This window comes from Acanthaster planci, linkage group LG03 (assembly GCF_054643075.1).
Source record: "Acanthaster planci isolate LZ-2023a linkage group LG03, COTS_SCS, whole genome shotgun sequence".
NCBI classification, from domain to species: domain Eukaryota; kingdom Metazoa; phylum Echinodermata; class Asteroidea; order Valvatida; family Acanthasteridae; genus Acanthaster; species Acanthaster planci.
Window position 1 is genome coordinate 2,656,390 of NC_141779.1, and position 14,051 is coordinate 2,670,440.

The 14,051-nt window shown below is 38.9% G+C and overlaps 1 protein-coding gene across 12 annotated transcripts in view; it reads left to right on the top strand.

Moving 5' to 3' along the window:
* LOC110985633 (band 3 anion transport protein-like) overlaps positions 1-10,270 on the top strand; it is an 87,424-nt gene extending 77,154 nt beyond the window's left edge. For all 12 annotated transcript variants that reach the window (XM_022246806.2, XM_087135019.1, XM_087135020.1 and 9 more), the window contains 10 exons: positions 151-369; positions 667-815; positions 1,429-1,623; positions 1,919-2,332; positions 2,554-2,643; positions 3,164-3,330; positions 3,889-4,142; positions 4,934-5,103; positions 5,842-6,015; positions 6,999-10,270. In XM_022246806.2, the coding sequence (XP_022102498.2) occupies positions 151-369; positions 667-815; positions 1,429-1,623; positions 1,919-2,332; positions 2,554-2,643; positions 3,164-3,330; positions 3,889-4,142; positions 4,934-5,103; positions 5,842-6,015; positions 6,999-7,046 (1,880 nt within the window). In that variant the 3' untranslated portion in view covers positions 7,047-10,270. The remainder of the gene's footprint in view (positions 1-150; positions 370-666; positions 816-1,428; positions 1,624-1,918; positions 2,333-2,553; positions 2,644-3,163; positions 3,331-3,888; positions 4,143-4,933; positions 5,104-5,841; positions 6,016-6,998) is intronic.
* Positions 10,271-14,051: the final 3,781 nt, after the last annotated feature.

A 14,051-nucleotide genomic window follows, 5' to 3' on the forward strand; every position in this document is an offset into this window, starting at 1 on the left:
TATTGGTCATGTGACCTAACAGGTGCCATCGGTCTGTCCTTCCTGCTTATGTAAAAATCCATCTACATATTTTTCGTATGCTGGAAGCAGATGCAACTTTTGGGAGCACGTTTTGTTTCTTGTAATCAAATTATTTGTTTTCCTTTTCAGCTGTGATTGCACTAACAAAGAAGATGCACATGGAGCTAAACCTTGATCCACTGCGTCGAACCGGTCGAATCTTTGGTGGCTTAGTCAATGATGTCAAACGCCGATATCCTCATTACTGGAGTGACATCACTGATGCTTTCAACTTTCAATGCCTTGCTGCCTTTGTCTTCATTTACTTTGCCTGTCTGTCACCGGCTATCACATTTGGTGGTTTGCTGAGTGAGTTGTCTTCTTGTAATTTCCTGTAGTCCCCCACATTTGAGAAATGAAGTGGAAAACTGTTCCTAAACATCGTGTTCTGTGCCTGCGTAATTATTAGCCCTTTTTTGCCAGAAAAATTGATCCCAAAAAGTTCCAAATTGAGGCTGAAATGTCACGTTTCCATTTGTTGTTCTGAGTCAGGTTGTCAGCTAAGACCATGGCTTTGAATCACTTTGAATCTCTTCCGGTGAGGTCATATGAAGTTTTATCAATGCCTTGCTTTGATTCAAATTTCTTTTCTTCAAATATCTTCAGGTGAGAAGACTAAGAAATGGATGGGAGTGAGTGAAATGATAGTCTCTACATCTGTCTGTGGCATGTTATTCTCTCTCTTCTCCGGCCAACCTCTGGTCATCATAGGAGCTACAGGACCATTGCTGGTATTTGAAGAACAGATGTCTGTGGTAAGTTGAGAGATTCTTGTACACTGCAACTGGTGATAGTCTATCCAGCATGGACGTAGCACACAAGTGCCCCTTCACTGGGAACAAAGGGATGCTATAGACAATTGAATGCCATTATCACCATGCATCCGTCATCCACAGAAATATGCTGTACATTTGTACCCATTCAGATGAAAATTGGTTGTAGATACTGCATGACATGCACAAATGCACGAGTGTATGCACATGATGTGTCCCATGTAATAGTCACATAATGAAGACTTCAAATGATAGTGTTTTACATGTATGTGATAATAGTGAGACTTAACATTGACAGATAGCTGAAGATGGATGTTTGTCATGAGGCCTAAGGACATTGTGTCCAGCCATCATATCAGACTAGTTCATATATGCTTACTGAAACATCTTTCCAACAAAATCAGTGGCAACACATGCAAAAATTAAGCTGTAATAAATTCACGATTAAAATATTTTGCACTGTGTCATTTTTCTAAAATGTCATAAGTTGTTGCCTAATTGCCCTTCTTTTCTAACAAAAGTGAAGTAGTTTTTTCTAATCTGTCCAAATCTTGCAACTCTTAACGACCTGACTTTTAATGTGTTTGTTTGACAGTTCTGTGAGACAATAGGCATAGAGCTACTGCCCTTTAGGACCTGGGTTGGTTTCTGGATCTTTGTGATATCCATCGTTGTGGTGGCCTTTGAAGGCAGTATTCTGGTGCGATACTTCACCCGATTCACCGAAGAGATTCTGACCGTCCTCATCTCATTGGTGTTCTTGTATGAGACCTACCTGGGCTTGTACCATGTGAGTGTTATCATGTCATCTTTGCATTCAACTTTATCCAGTACTGCTTTCCTCACATATTAACGTAGGTCACCCTGAGTAGTTTTGATGGGGTGATCAGGTTTGTCCATCTGTCCTCAGGTTTCACTTTGGGTCACCCTAGTTTTAAATTCCGCCAGCTAAAGCAAAATGGCATCTTTTCCAGTTACCAGGTCAGTTTTTCTCCTTCAGTGTCCTCTCTTAGTACCTCTCTGTCATTGCTGATTTCAAGACAGCCTCTCAATTGAGATTCTTTCCCCTTTTTCCTGTTCTCCAGACAGTCTGTGCCAATCCTTTGCTTACTGACTACTGCTTTAGTGATGGTCACCATGGCGACACAACTCATGAATCCAATCACAGCTCAGAGGCAAACTACACATCTTTCCTCCTCGCTGCAGACAACTACAGCAGCAGCAGTACATTTGCAGGCGATTACTCTCAGCATTTGACAACACTCGATCCTCAGACAACTTACCATCACACATTTCAGCAGACGACGGGGAATATACATAAAGATCCCAGTTGTACATACCATGATGAAGCAGAGTCCTTCCATGGGGACACATGCTCACCAGGACACTGGACGCCAAGACCCAACACAGCGTTACTCTCCATAATTCTTACTTTCGGCACCTTCTTCATCGCTTACTTCCTGCAGATACTCAGAAATAGCAGTTTCCTGGGAAGGACAGTGAGTAACTGAAGAAGTGTCTCATTCTATGCTTGCTGTCATTGAAGCAAACAAATCTTTCTTTTTGGAGATGATATAAGCTTACAGTCAAAGTCTGTCAATAAGACGACCAGTTGGTTTCTAAGTCCCCTTTAAAACCTGAATGAATGTTGATGAATTGATTGATTGATTGATTGAATAACAGAGGACTGATGTATGAATAACTTCTTCTCTCTAAACAGTCACGCCGCGCCATGGGTAACTTCGGCATCGCTATTGCAATTATTCTGATGGTATCCCTGGATTATCTTATCCAAAACACCTACACGCAAGTAAGAATTTATACTTGTTTGTATGCATAAATGTTGAGTTATGTAAATCTTTATACAATGCTATGTGCTTGGTATTTGATTTATGCTGATGGTTTTCTAGACAAGTTTTTTTTTCATGTTTGGTTTAGAAAATGATTGTGAAATGTTTCATCCACCTTAAGTTATGTGAATTTAAGAAAAAATAAATTCCTTCAGGTAACAGAAATGTCAGAATGAGATTGCAGTTTTTGATGTCATATAGTTTGATTCACTTTGCTTTAGTGTAATGAAGTGTCTTAGCATTCAACGAAGACTGACTGGTTTGCTCTGTAAGCTCAGAGTTTTAGGGAAACTGGAGAGAGTGTGAAATAAAGGCTTTCTGGGGTAGGACTCAAACTGGCGACTTTACTCACTTTCTACTCTGTTTGCTGGGTTACTTTGGGATTTGAAATGGATGGATCCAACAGTCAATCAAATCTAAAGAATTATTAGTTTCGTAAGCTGTTTCCAATAACTTCAGTTTGTTCATTTTTTTTTGCAGAAATTGACCATCACAGATGGATTTATCCCCACCGATCCCTGTAAGCGTGGTTGGTTGATCAATCCTCTGGGTATAAACTATGCATTTCCAGTTGGCGCTGTCTTTGGCGCCATCGTTCCTGCTTTTTTACTCTTCATCCTGCTGTATATGGAAATTCTGCTTACTGGGTAAGCAATGGTTAATCTTTGAACTTGTGAATGTACCAAGGAAGCAAGCCATGTTTTGTTAATGATTTATCAGAATACAGACAGATAGTTGTGTCAGATGAAGTTGGAAAGGGAGATCAGGGCTTTTGGGCACAAAGAAGCAGAAAATGTCACATGTCATCTTCAGTTTGTCATTAGCGTTGCATTTAGTCCTGCTCTGTCTACGTGTTGGTGGGAAATACATCTATTTTTATCTGCTATGTACGTTTTCCAGTTTGCACAGAAAATTTTTTTCCAGGGAAACTTTTGAAATGTGAGTTTTGAAAATGTCTACTTTCTAAAAGATATCTTGAACTGCCCAAGTATTATGGCTATGAGTTGGTCTGATTCCACTGTGCAGAAACTGAATGGTATTCTTCATGCAGACTTTCAAGGGACATGATGAAATCCTCTTAAAAGTAACAGTGGCTTGGCTCTACCCTCCTCAATCCCACTAAGTCCTCCCAAACTGTCATGAATTTTCATGGAGTGGTAGGATCAACTTGTCATGAATTGTTTGTCTCTGCTACCAACGTACAGTCAGTATGTCAGCAAGAAAGAACACAAGCTACGCAAAGGAACAGGATTTCATCTGGATCTGTTCCTGATGGGAGCTCTCTCCTTATTGGCGAGCTTGTTTGGCCTACCATGGATGTGTGCTGGACCGGTACGGACGGTGTCACATCTGGGGAGTCTGAGTGTGCTCACAAGGACAGAAGCTCCTGGTGTCAAGCCACGATTGGACCACATCAAGGACCAACGCATGACCAATTTTGCTGTCAGTTTGCTCATAGGTAAATCATCACAGTTTTATCAAAAAAGTTCAATCCCTTGCCCAATATTGTTTTTGGATGGCATCAAATCAAAGACAGGTGATGCTTGTAACTAAGGCTAGCATGGAAATTATGTGCTAATCAGATCATGACACATTTCCTGGTCACTTGCTGATGCTGAAAATCATTGTTTTTCTTTTAAGCACACTTTTTCTAATTTCCGTACTTTTAATTTCACACATTTCCCAACTGTTTTACTAAAAGAAATTTGCAGGAAGAACTGTCAATGTAATATTTACCAGTGAGACACATTTTCACACAGTACATGGTAGTAGGAAGTGGCAGTGTCAATGGCACTGGGAAGGCAGTGACAGTGTCAATGGCACTGGGAAGGCAGTGACAGTGTCAATGGCACTGGGAAGTGTGGGAAAAGACTACCTATTTACATTCTCATTTCTCAAGGCATCAAAATGTTTTCACACTCATGTGAAAAAGCTTTCCCACTTGTGTGAAAAAGCTCGCAAGATCTTTTACCACTCCTGTGAAAAGACATGAAAATGTTTTCCCACTCTTCAAAAAAGCTTGATTATCATTCCCGCTTGCGGGAAAAGTCTTGGAGATTTTCCCCTCCATAGGACAATTTTTCACATTTTGTGAAAAAACAATGAATTCCTCAGGAAGAGAGCAAGTGTGAACGGACTTTCCCATCCTCATGTTAACTTTCAGTTGCAATTACTATATATGTCTTTAACCAAGTCCATATTCCCAGATTTCATGTTTGAATTGATGATCTATTCCTGCCATTCTTTCAGGTTTGACTCACTTTCTAGCACCTGTACTCAGAGAGGTCCCTATTGCTGTCCTCTATGGTGTCTTCCTTTATCTCGGTCTCAGCTCTTTAAGTGGAATTCAGGTCATCGAGAGAATCAAGATCTTATTCATGCCAAGCAAACATCATCCTGACAAGAAATTTGTTCGCATGGTTTGTTGAATTCTCTTATTGATTAACTGATTAATATAGATTGATTATTTATTAATTGCCGGTCTGAGTAGACTGATGAGTTGGCTTGGTAATATGTGCACATACTCCAACATCGCCCTATTTTTGTTGAGAGCTCTTTGGAACAAGAAATGTCCTAAACTTATGCTTCAAAATCTCAAAAAGACTTTTGAAGTTCAGTTGAGTTTAGACAATGCTCGCTAATATCATTTGTTGGTGTAAAATGTTATTCATAAACAGTTTCCCTATTCAACAGTGCACAACGTGACCGTGATTGATAATGCACACTGTGTAAAATGCACTGGCACCTGGATACAAGACAGTTTAGTCAATTCTGATTGGTCAAGAGTCTGTGTATGCCACAGCATGAAAACTTGTCATGAGCATGTCACTGTACAGAGATTCCTCTGGACTACTTGCACAAGGAATAAACCATAGAATGGAAATCCTTGGAAATGTATCCTATATTGACTTCTTTGACTGTCTGACTAAAACAGTATTTATGAATGGTAATAGATATGTGCTTGGTCAGGAAAATGAACGTGGCTCAGGCGGGAGTCGCGTCCATTCTCCTGAGCTGGTCTTAAACACTTTAAAGACCAGCCAAGCACATATTTATTCCCTTAGTTAAACCTCCTGATTGACTTAAGTTGTTCCCTGATGAACCACCTGTTATTAATCTGTTTGACACCTGTCATCTTGTTCTTCTGTCTTTTATAGGTCAAGGCATGGAAGATGCATATGTTCACCTTACTTCAGATTGTTTCTTTGATTGTCTTGTGGGTCATTAAGACCTCTATTATCTCTATGGCATTCCCTTTTGGTCTGATTCTCCTGGTTCTGATACGACGCAAGATTCTGGGCTTCTTCTACACTTGGCCAGAGTTGGAGGCGGTGAGTCTGTATTGATATTTTATGTGACCCAGTGGTTAAATGTATTACCCGTTAGTCACAACAGAGTTGTAATGAGTCACTCATTTTGGGACTCGAGCCAAGTCATTAGGAAAGAGGTCGAGTCAAGTCAAGTATTTTGCTCTAGTCAGTTTGATTCACAAATATCTGAGCACACCATGATAAATAATAACGAGAGAAAAGTCATTTTTTAGCATTTTAGAATTTACATGCTAGTCATACTTGATGCGTTCGTTGTATGGATGCAAAATTATTCAACAATTCTCATTCCCAATATTTGGGTAGTTTTGAGTCATTTTACTTTAATCCCTTATTTATAAACAACTAGAATAGTTTAGCCTCTCCTATTGGTCAAAACCCCATCATGTGTTTGGTCTTAAATGGATGGTAAAGCACCAGCTCACTGTGCCTCCTTGTGCAGTATGTGCTACATGCACAGCAATCTCCATATAAGGAGATTATTTGTGACTACTCATGAAAGGACCATACCATAAGAAGAAAATGGGCTGCTTTAAAAAAAAGATGTAAAACTGTCAAGGTCATTGGATATTTATAATTTGTTCAATTTGGTTTGTCTTTGTGACTTGAAAGCCATGTATAAATGGGAATAAATATATGCTTGGTTGGTCTTAAACATTCATGAGACCAGCTCAGGAGAATGTGCGTTGATAATTTCCCTTGACTTTGTCTCGGGGATTATCCGCACCAAGCATGTGTAAGACAACTAATGAAAGTCTTAATCCTCTTAAGATTTTTCCTTTGGAGACCACTTTGGAAAGTCCATAATATTTCAATGGTAGGCAATCAATTGATTTGATAACTTATTTTCAGGGGCAGCACACCAGAAGTGGAGACATACCGTCCTTGAAATCTTGATTTTTTTTTCTCTTAAGGCACTGTCCATTGTTTTTTTTCTGGTGCAATTTGAATAACTTTTGTCTTTTTAAATTCTTTTTGATACTCAGTTGGACAGTGAAGAAGAAGAACACGAAGGACATGAAATGTCTGAATAAAGATGGAACATCAGCTCAGAGCAATGACCTGTCACCTTATAAAGATGGAACATCAGCTCAGAGCAATGACCTGTCACCTTATAAAGATGGAACATCAGCTCAGAGCAATGACCTGTCACCTTATAAAGATGGAACATCAGCTCAGAGCAATGACCTGTCACCTTATAAAGATGGAACATCAGCTCAGAGCAATGACCAATCATCTTCAATTATTGCTCCCAACACCAACCACGAAATGAGTTATGATCTTACTTGTAGTAAACAACATCAAGTATCTTCACCTATTGAGTGTGTAACTGATTGAAAGTCATGCGACTTTTCCCTCTCATTTCATTGATTGAAAAATTGTATATTTATATATTTTAACCATTTATTATTCACTGCATGTGTAAATTGAATATAGCCAAATGCACCGAATATGATTGAAATTAGACTGCTTATTCCAGAGATGAAAATTGCCAAAATGTTTATTTAAATTGCTTTTGTGCCTTTTAATGGGATCCATTTTTATCAGGCATTTTTGCAATCAGGCTTTGTGAGATGCTAGTATTACTGTTCAATCAACAAAGAATATTTTAATAAAGAGAGCCGTCTTTCAGTAAAATACAAACTAGCTCATGTAAATTAGCCTATTACTATTTATTGACCCATTGACCTTCATGTTGCCTGTAGTGGGTTGCTGCTTGAATTACAAACAAAAACTATGAATGAGCTGAAAAAAACATGTAGTTATCTTGGAGGCCAAATTCTTACGTTACTAAACCCATCTTGTATTGTGTGATAGCATCTATTTACAAGTAACATTGTGAATAAGGAGAGAAAAAAATATATGCAATTTTGTCATGACTATCGACTAAGTAAAAAGGGTATACATATCGTGCCCATTTTATTTTTGTAGATGACATAGATTCAGTCTTATGGATGCGACAGTTGAAAGAGTATTGCTTGACTATACAAGGATGTTTTAATGATGAACTTTGGGATTAGAAACTCTATAGTTGATCAATTATATCCTTGATCCATTCTCTGAACAGGTTTGTAATAAATCACTGAACTTAGGTTTTGCACAGTTCCTTCCAAAAAAGGAACAGTAAGTTATTCAATTTGTATTTAACTTATTCAATGCTCTCAACTTGACAAAGGGGATCTCTCTTCCCTCTGGATGTGGTTAATTTACTGCTATTTATTTGAACGTATAGGGAACACATTTTCAAAGTCTTTCTAATGACATTTTCTTACCACGAATGTCACAACTCATACTATCACTTTTTGAAATATCTCTGTATCGTATCTTGGAAGTGCACATCATACTCAGTTATTAAGTGTCGTTAGGGAAATGGAAGGACATAGATTTCTTCATGCCCCTGACTTTGTGTGAGATTCTGTTATAAAAGTGTGCGCATTACTTTGTCTCTTCATGAAGAGAGGATTACTTTAAGTGTACTTTTGTGATCGTTTTTCAAAGCTTGTGATCAAAGAGTCATTTTACTACAATATTTATTGCAATGATAAGATAGTTGCAATTGATTATTGACAACTGGACAAATTGTGAAATGGTTTATAGTCGTTGATGATTTGTGCCATGCATTATTGATTTAATTGGGTAAATTAGTGTATGACTGTAAGAATTGTCTACAGACTAATGACTTGCTTCATTCATTTCTATTTTTGGTTGACCAGGTTAAAGGATAGATGGCAGGTTGGTTTGTTTGTTGGTTGGTTGTTTAGGCTGGTAGTTGAATTATTCACAGCTGTGGGATAAATTGAATGTGGATTGCAATGATTCTGAGAATGAGGTGACAATTGATGATAGTGGTGACTACATTGGTGAGACCAATGAGGTGTCTAGTGTGATTCATGATACAGTCGCGGTGATAGTGGTGACTACATTGGTGAGACCAATGAGGTGTCTAGTGTGATTCATGATACAGTCGCGGTGATAGTGGTGACTACATTGGTGAGACCAATGAGGTGTCTAGTGTGATTCATGATACAGTCGCGGTGATAGTGGTGACTACATTGGTGAGACCAATGAGGTGTCTAGTGTGATTCATGATACAGTCGCGGTGATAGTGGTGACTACATTGGTGAGACCAATGAGGTGTCTAGTGTGATTCATGATACAGTCGCGGTGATAGTGGTGACTACAGTGGTGAGACCAATGAGGTGTCTAGTGTGGCATTAGTGGTTCATGATACAGTCGTGGTGATAGTGGTGACTACATTGGTGACAGTAATGAGGTGTCTAGTGTGGTTCATGATACAGTCTTGGTGATAGTGGTGACTACAGTGGTGAGAGCAATGAGGTGTCTAGTGTGGTGTTAGTGGTTCATGATACAGTTGTGGTGATTCCAGAGGTCAGCCAGGTTGGGAAATTGAACTGATGCGCCAGGTATAGACAGATATGATTATTTGAGAGGGATCAATTGATTGATGATTGGTCAATAAGTGAACAGTGGAGCAAATGATTGGTCAGTTCTTGCTGTAAGGTTTCAATGTGTTTTGTATCAGTTACGATGATGAATTACTTACCTTAAGGGACAAATGCAATAAACTAATTCTGAATTTTGGCATAATCTTTGATCAATTACTGAAATAAAATGTGGGCTGATTTTTACTGTTGTTAATTACACCATCATGTTCTTGTATTCAGCATTAAATGTCACATTATCTGCTGGAGTTGTGTAAATTGGTAGTTTTTAATAGAAAAGGTCCTTACAGGTCCAGAAGGCCTTTGGCAATAAGTGCATGGTAAATGAAATAATGAAATGATTATAATTTTAAACAATATAAATGACCCTTAGAACACTCATGGAAATTTCTTTATGATTATCCATAGATGAAATGTTTTGCTTAACACTTTCAGGAATGTCAGTTTGCTATTTGAAGGACAAATTTCTTGTGTCGTTTCTGATTCTTTTATTCTGCCACGGGAGTTCTCATATGTCAAAAATAAATTTGTGAGAAACCGTAATAGTTGAGTGTAATTTCTGTAATCACAGCAAAACGTATATTTTTGCATTATGTTATATTGCTTTAAGGCATGAATATTGACCAACAGGAGTGCCTGATGAAAGTGTCTTTTATATCCATTGCTGTTAGTGTGGATCTAAGACTTGCTGAATATAATTGCATTGACAAAGACACATTTATTCAGTGTTTGTTGAAATCTCAGGAACATATCTGGGAGATTCAGAAACATAAATTTAATTTGAAAAAGGAGAATAGTTTGTGTCAGACAATTGATTATTCGTTTTCAGTTTGTTCTTGGTGAGTTGGATGATAGGGTTTAGTGTGTGGAAGTTTGCCTGCATGTTAACCAACTTTATTGCTTACCTACTGGCTCAACTCACTTGCTCTCTTGTTCATGAGGTTGTTTACAGTGATGCACCCAGGATTTGTCATGTAGAGTGAGGGGGGGGCTTGGATGGGAATTTACCCGGAAAAAGCTCAAGATACTCACCCCCTGCCGTAATTGCACCACAGGGGACTGGGATTTACAGTTTTATCAGAGCGAGGTGTGTATTTTATCTTCATTTACAAACAGAAGAAAAAATAGGAATGACCTGGAGGGTGTTCAGGCCCCTCAAGGCCCCCCCCCCCGTGGGCCACTAGTTTGTTTGTGCTTCTTTCATCCTTTCAGAATTTCTTTTCAATCCAAATATTAGTACTACTAATCAAGCGAGGTCATTTGGTTTATTTCAAGCAGATCTTCGCATGCAGCTCACAAAGTTGGCTGAATATGTAATTCCAAATGTGCAGTTACATATTTTGTCCAGTATCTTTTTTGAAGCAAATGTTTAGTTATAACCCTAAGTTAGAGAGAAATATGATAAATTTGAAGGATAGCAGGGTTTCCTCTTGACTCTGTAAAGAGAGATAATAGAAGTGTATCTTTTTCCAGGGCAGCTACTCTAGGATCCAAAGTCTCTTTAAATGAGTGGATAGGGACAATTTTTTTTTCTTGTCACTGTCACAAGATAAGTTTAAGGAAGAAATTTATTTGTTATTTTCACTGTTATTTACTACATATTCAAGTTCAGTGACTTCTGACAACACTCCTAAAAAAGCAATATTTTCAAGAAATTTATTGATAAAACACAAAGGGGTAGCCATCCAAACGATTTTAGTTCACATTTTATGCTGATTTCTAAAATTGAACAGAAAGTAACAATGTCTTTGGGTTAATTCTCTTTTTTTTTTCTTTTTTTTTTTGAACAATGCAAAACAAGCCTTCTGGAACTCATATTTGCCAAATAAGTGCAAATCTCTATATTTGCCTAAATGATAACACATGAAACTTATATCGTACATTCAGTAAGTTTCGTCTAGTTATATTCATTAATTTTTATTTTACTTCATGTATTTTTTGGGTCCACGTCTTTTTATTCCGATATTTTAGGCGCGGTGCTAGCCTAGCGCCCTCTTGCTGCTTTTTTCCCTAGCAGGCTGTCCATGTCATGTACCTAGACGTATCAGGCTAGTTTTACGTGGTATGTACTTACAGTGTCCACGTTCACTCAGCGCACGCGCACAAAATTTAAAAACCTGAACACCAGCATGCCATGAGGTTTTCCCAGGCGGTAAGTTTTTCGTCTCGAAAATGCTGTTTTTACCCTCTTAGTGACCCCCAAAATACTCGGCATTAACGTCCTTTTCATTCTTGATACATTGCTGTAGTGGTTGCATAGACTATTTCGACGGGAACGACTGCTGTATAAAACGAAGAGCGTTGTCAATGGGTTGTGTTAGTAGCACTAGTAGTACCATGGAGGTAGTAGTAGTACTCGACCATTTGTTGAGTAAATGGTCAGATGGACAACCGGACATTGCCTACATGTATACCTATGTACAGTACTAGTTACAACCTTTTGGACATTCGCAGTGCATGCCAATGTGTTCTTGGTCTGGGACACAAACAAGGAATGTACTGTAGTTGACTTGCAAGTTGCAGTTCTAATTAATGGGGCAGCGTACTTCCTGAACAGTAAGGTACTACACTCTTTTTTTGTGGCTCTACATGCTATAGGCTATAGCATTTTGAAAGCTGCCAAGAAGTTGTACTAGATGAAACCTCCATTTGCAGTTTCTGAAGCAAATCTTCTCCTAAAGTAAAGACCCTACAACTAACCAATTATGGAAATACCGGGCATGATTGTATTTTGTAGCATTTTAGCCTACGGTATATTAGGCCTATTGGCAAAAAATGATTTTTTTTTTGGTACCGTCCTTCATTGTCATGATCATCCCTCGACGATTCGCACATATCTGCATTCTGTAGCGGTATGTCACGTGACAAAAACAGGCACAGCATGTTCACATAACGAACATTTATGTTGCTTTGGATACCAGTCCCCGTAATTCCTACTAGGCCTACCCTTGCTAGGATTATGTATAGAGACGTCTGGGAAATCTGTGGTCAGGCAACCGCACTAATCACATATCGGCTCAACCATTTTGCAATAAATAAACCCCAAATTACATGAAAAACAGACACTATTAGTCTCACAACTTCACAACTGTGTCATTGCAAAATATTATCACTCCCTGAAGTACATATTTTTCAAACAATTTAAACGTGTGTAAACAGCTAGCTTGACAACACAGCGTGTATCACATGCCCTGACATTGCTGTCCCCCCATATGTGATTAGCGTGGTTTCCTGACCACAGATTTCCCAGATGTCTCTATAAATAATCTAAGTAGGAGTAGTTGGGATTATAGGGACTGATATCCAAAGCAACGTAAATGTTCGTTCCCCGAATACGCTGCGCAAGTTTTTGTCACATGACGTACAGCCACAGAGAATGCAGATATGTGCCGATCGTCGAGGGATGAGAGGTAAGGATGGTAGAAAGACCTCATTTTTTGCCAATAATATACATGTAGGTTAAACTACAAAATACAACCATGCCCAGTAGTTCCATATAGGTTAAATATGCTATTATTATAGGGTCTCTAGGGGAAGATTTGCTTCAGAAAGCATAAATGGAGGATTTTATCTGGTGCGACTACTGGGCAGCTTTCATAATGCAATAGTGTGTGGAACCATCAAAAAGATGGAGAGCAAAATAGACTACGGAGTAGTAGGCCTACCTCACTGTTCAGGAAGTAGAGGCAGCGCAGACATCTGGGAGTTTCACAAAAAAATATCAAAATGGTGGGTAGCAACCACTTTATGCCGATGAAACCAACTGCAACAAGTGCTCGTGTATGTATTTAATTATCAAAGAAAAGATTGTGTAACCCGATCCTCTGACTGGCGGTGCGTGTGTACTCCGTACATCGCCATGGTCGCTGTTTTCATTGGCGTGTACCTGCCATTTTGCGAGAGTACCAGATGTCCATGCTGCCCCATAACCATGATAACTACACGTACATGTATCTTTGTAATCCTCCATGTAATCACCCAGTGATTGCAGATATGGGATAAACATGGTAATGGATAATTTAGACCTACGCCTACAAACTTCTACATGTAATTTCAAAGCTTAGGCCCAACAGAAAAAGAAAAGTCTGGGAATCCCTTCCAAGAACACCAGTTTTTGTCTTGGGTTTTCAGGTGAAAAGTTATAATGCTCCCACCCGCATCTAAAAAAGGGAACGTGTTAACTCGTACCTTAGACAACTCGAACCTTTGACAACTCAAACCTTTGACAACTCGTTTCATCAATTCAACATCATTGTACTTACTTGTAGATGTACCTTTGCCGAGTCGCACCTTGGATAACTTGTACCGCCAGTAAAGACAACACATACATGTACCTTCACATATGAGATAGCTCTTACCTTAACAGAAATCAGAGCTTGCTCAGAACTTTTTATTATTGTAATCAACTCGAACAATAATATGGTTCCCTAGCCATGTGTTCATCACCAAACTTGCCGTTTTGGCTACACGCTGGCCCTACGCGCTGGCACTGGTCAACATGGCCGCTGCCATCGTGGCAGCGTTCACCGTTGTGTTCAATTGCAGTGTGCCTAATTTTTCAAATTTCTGAATCAG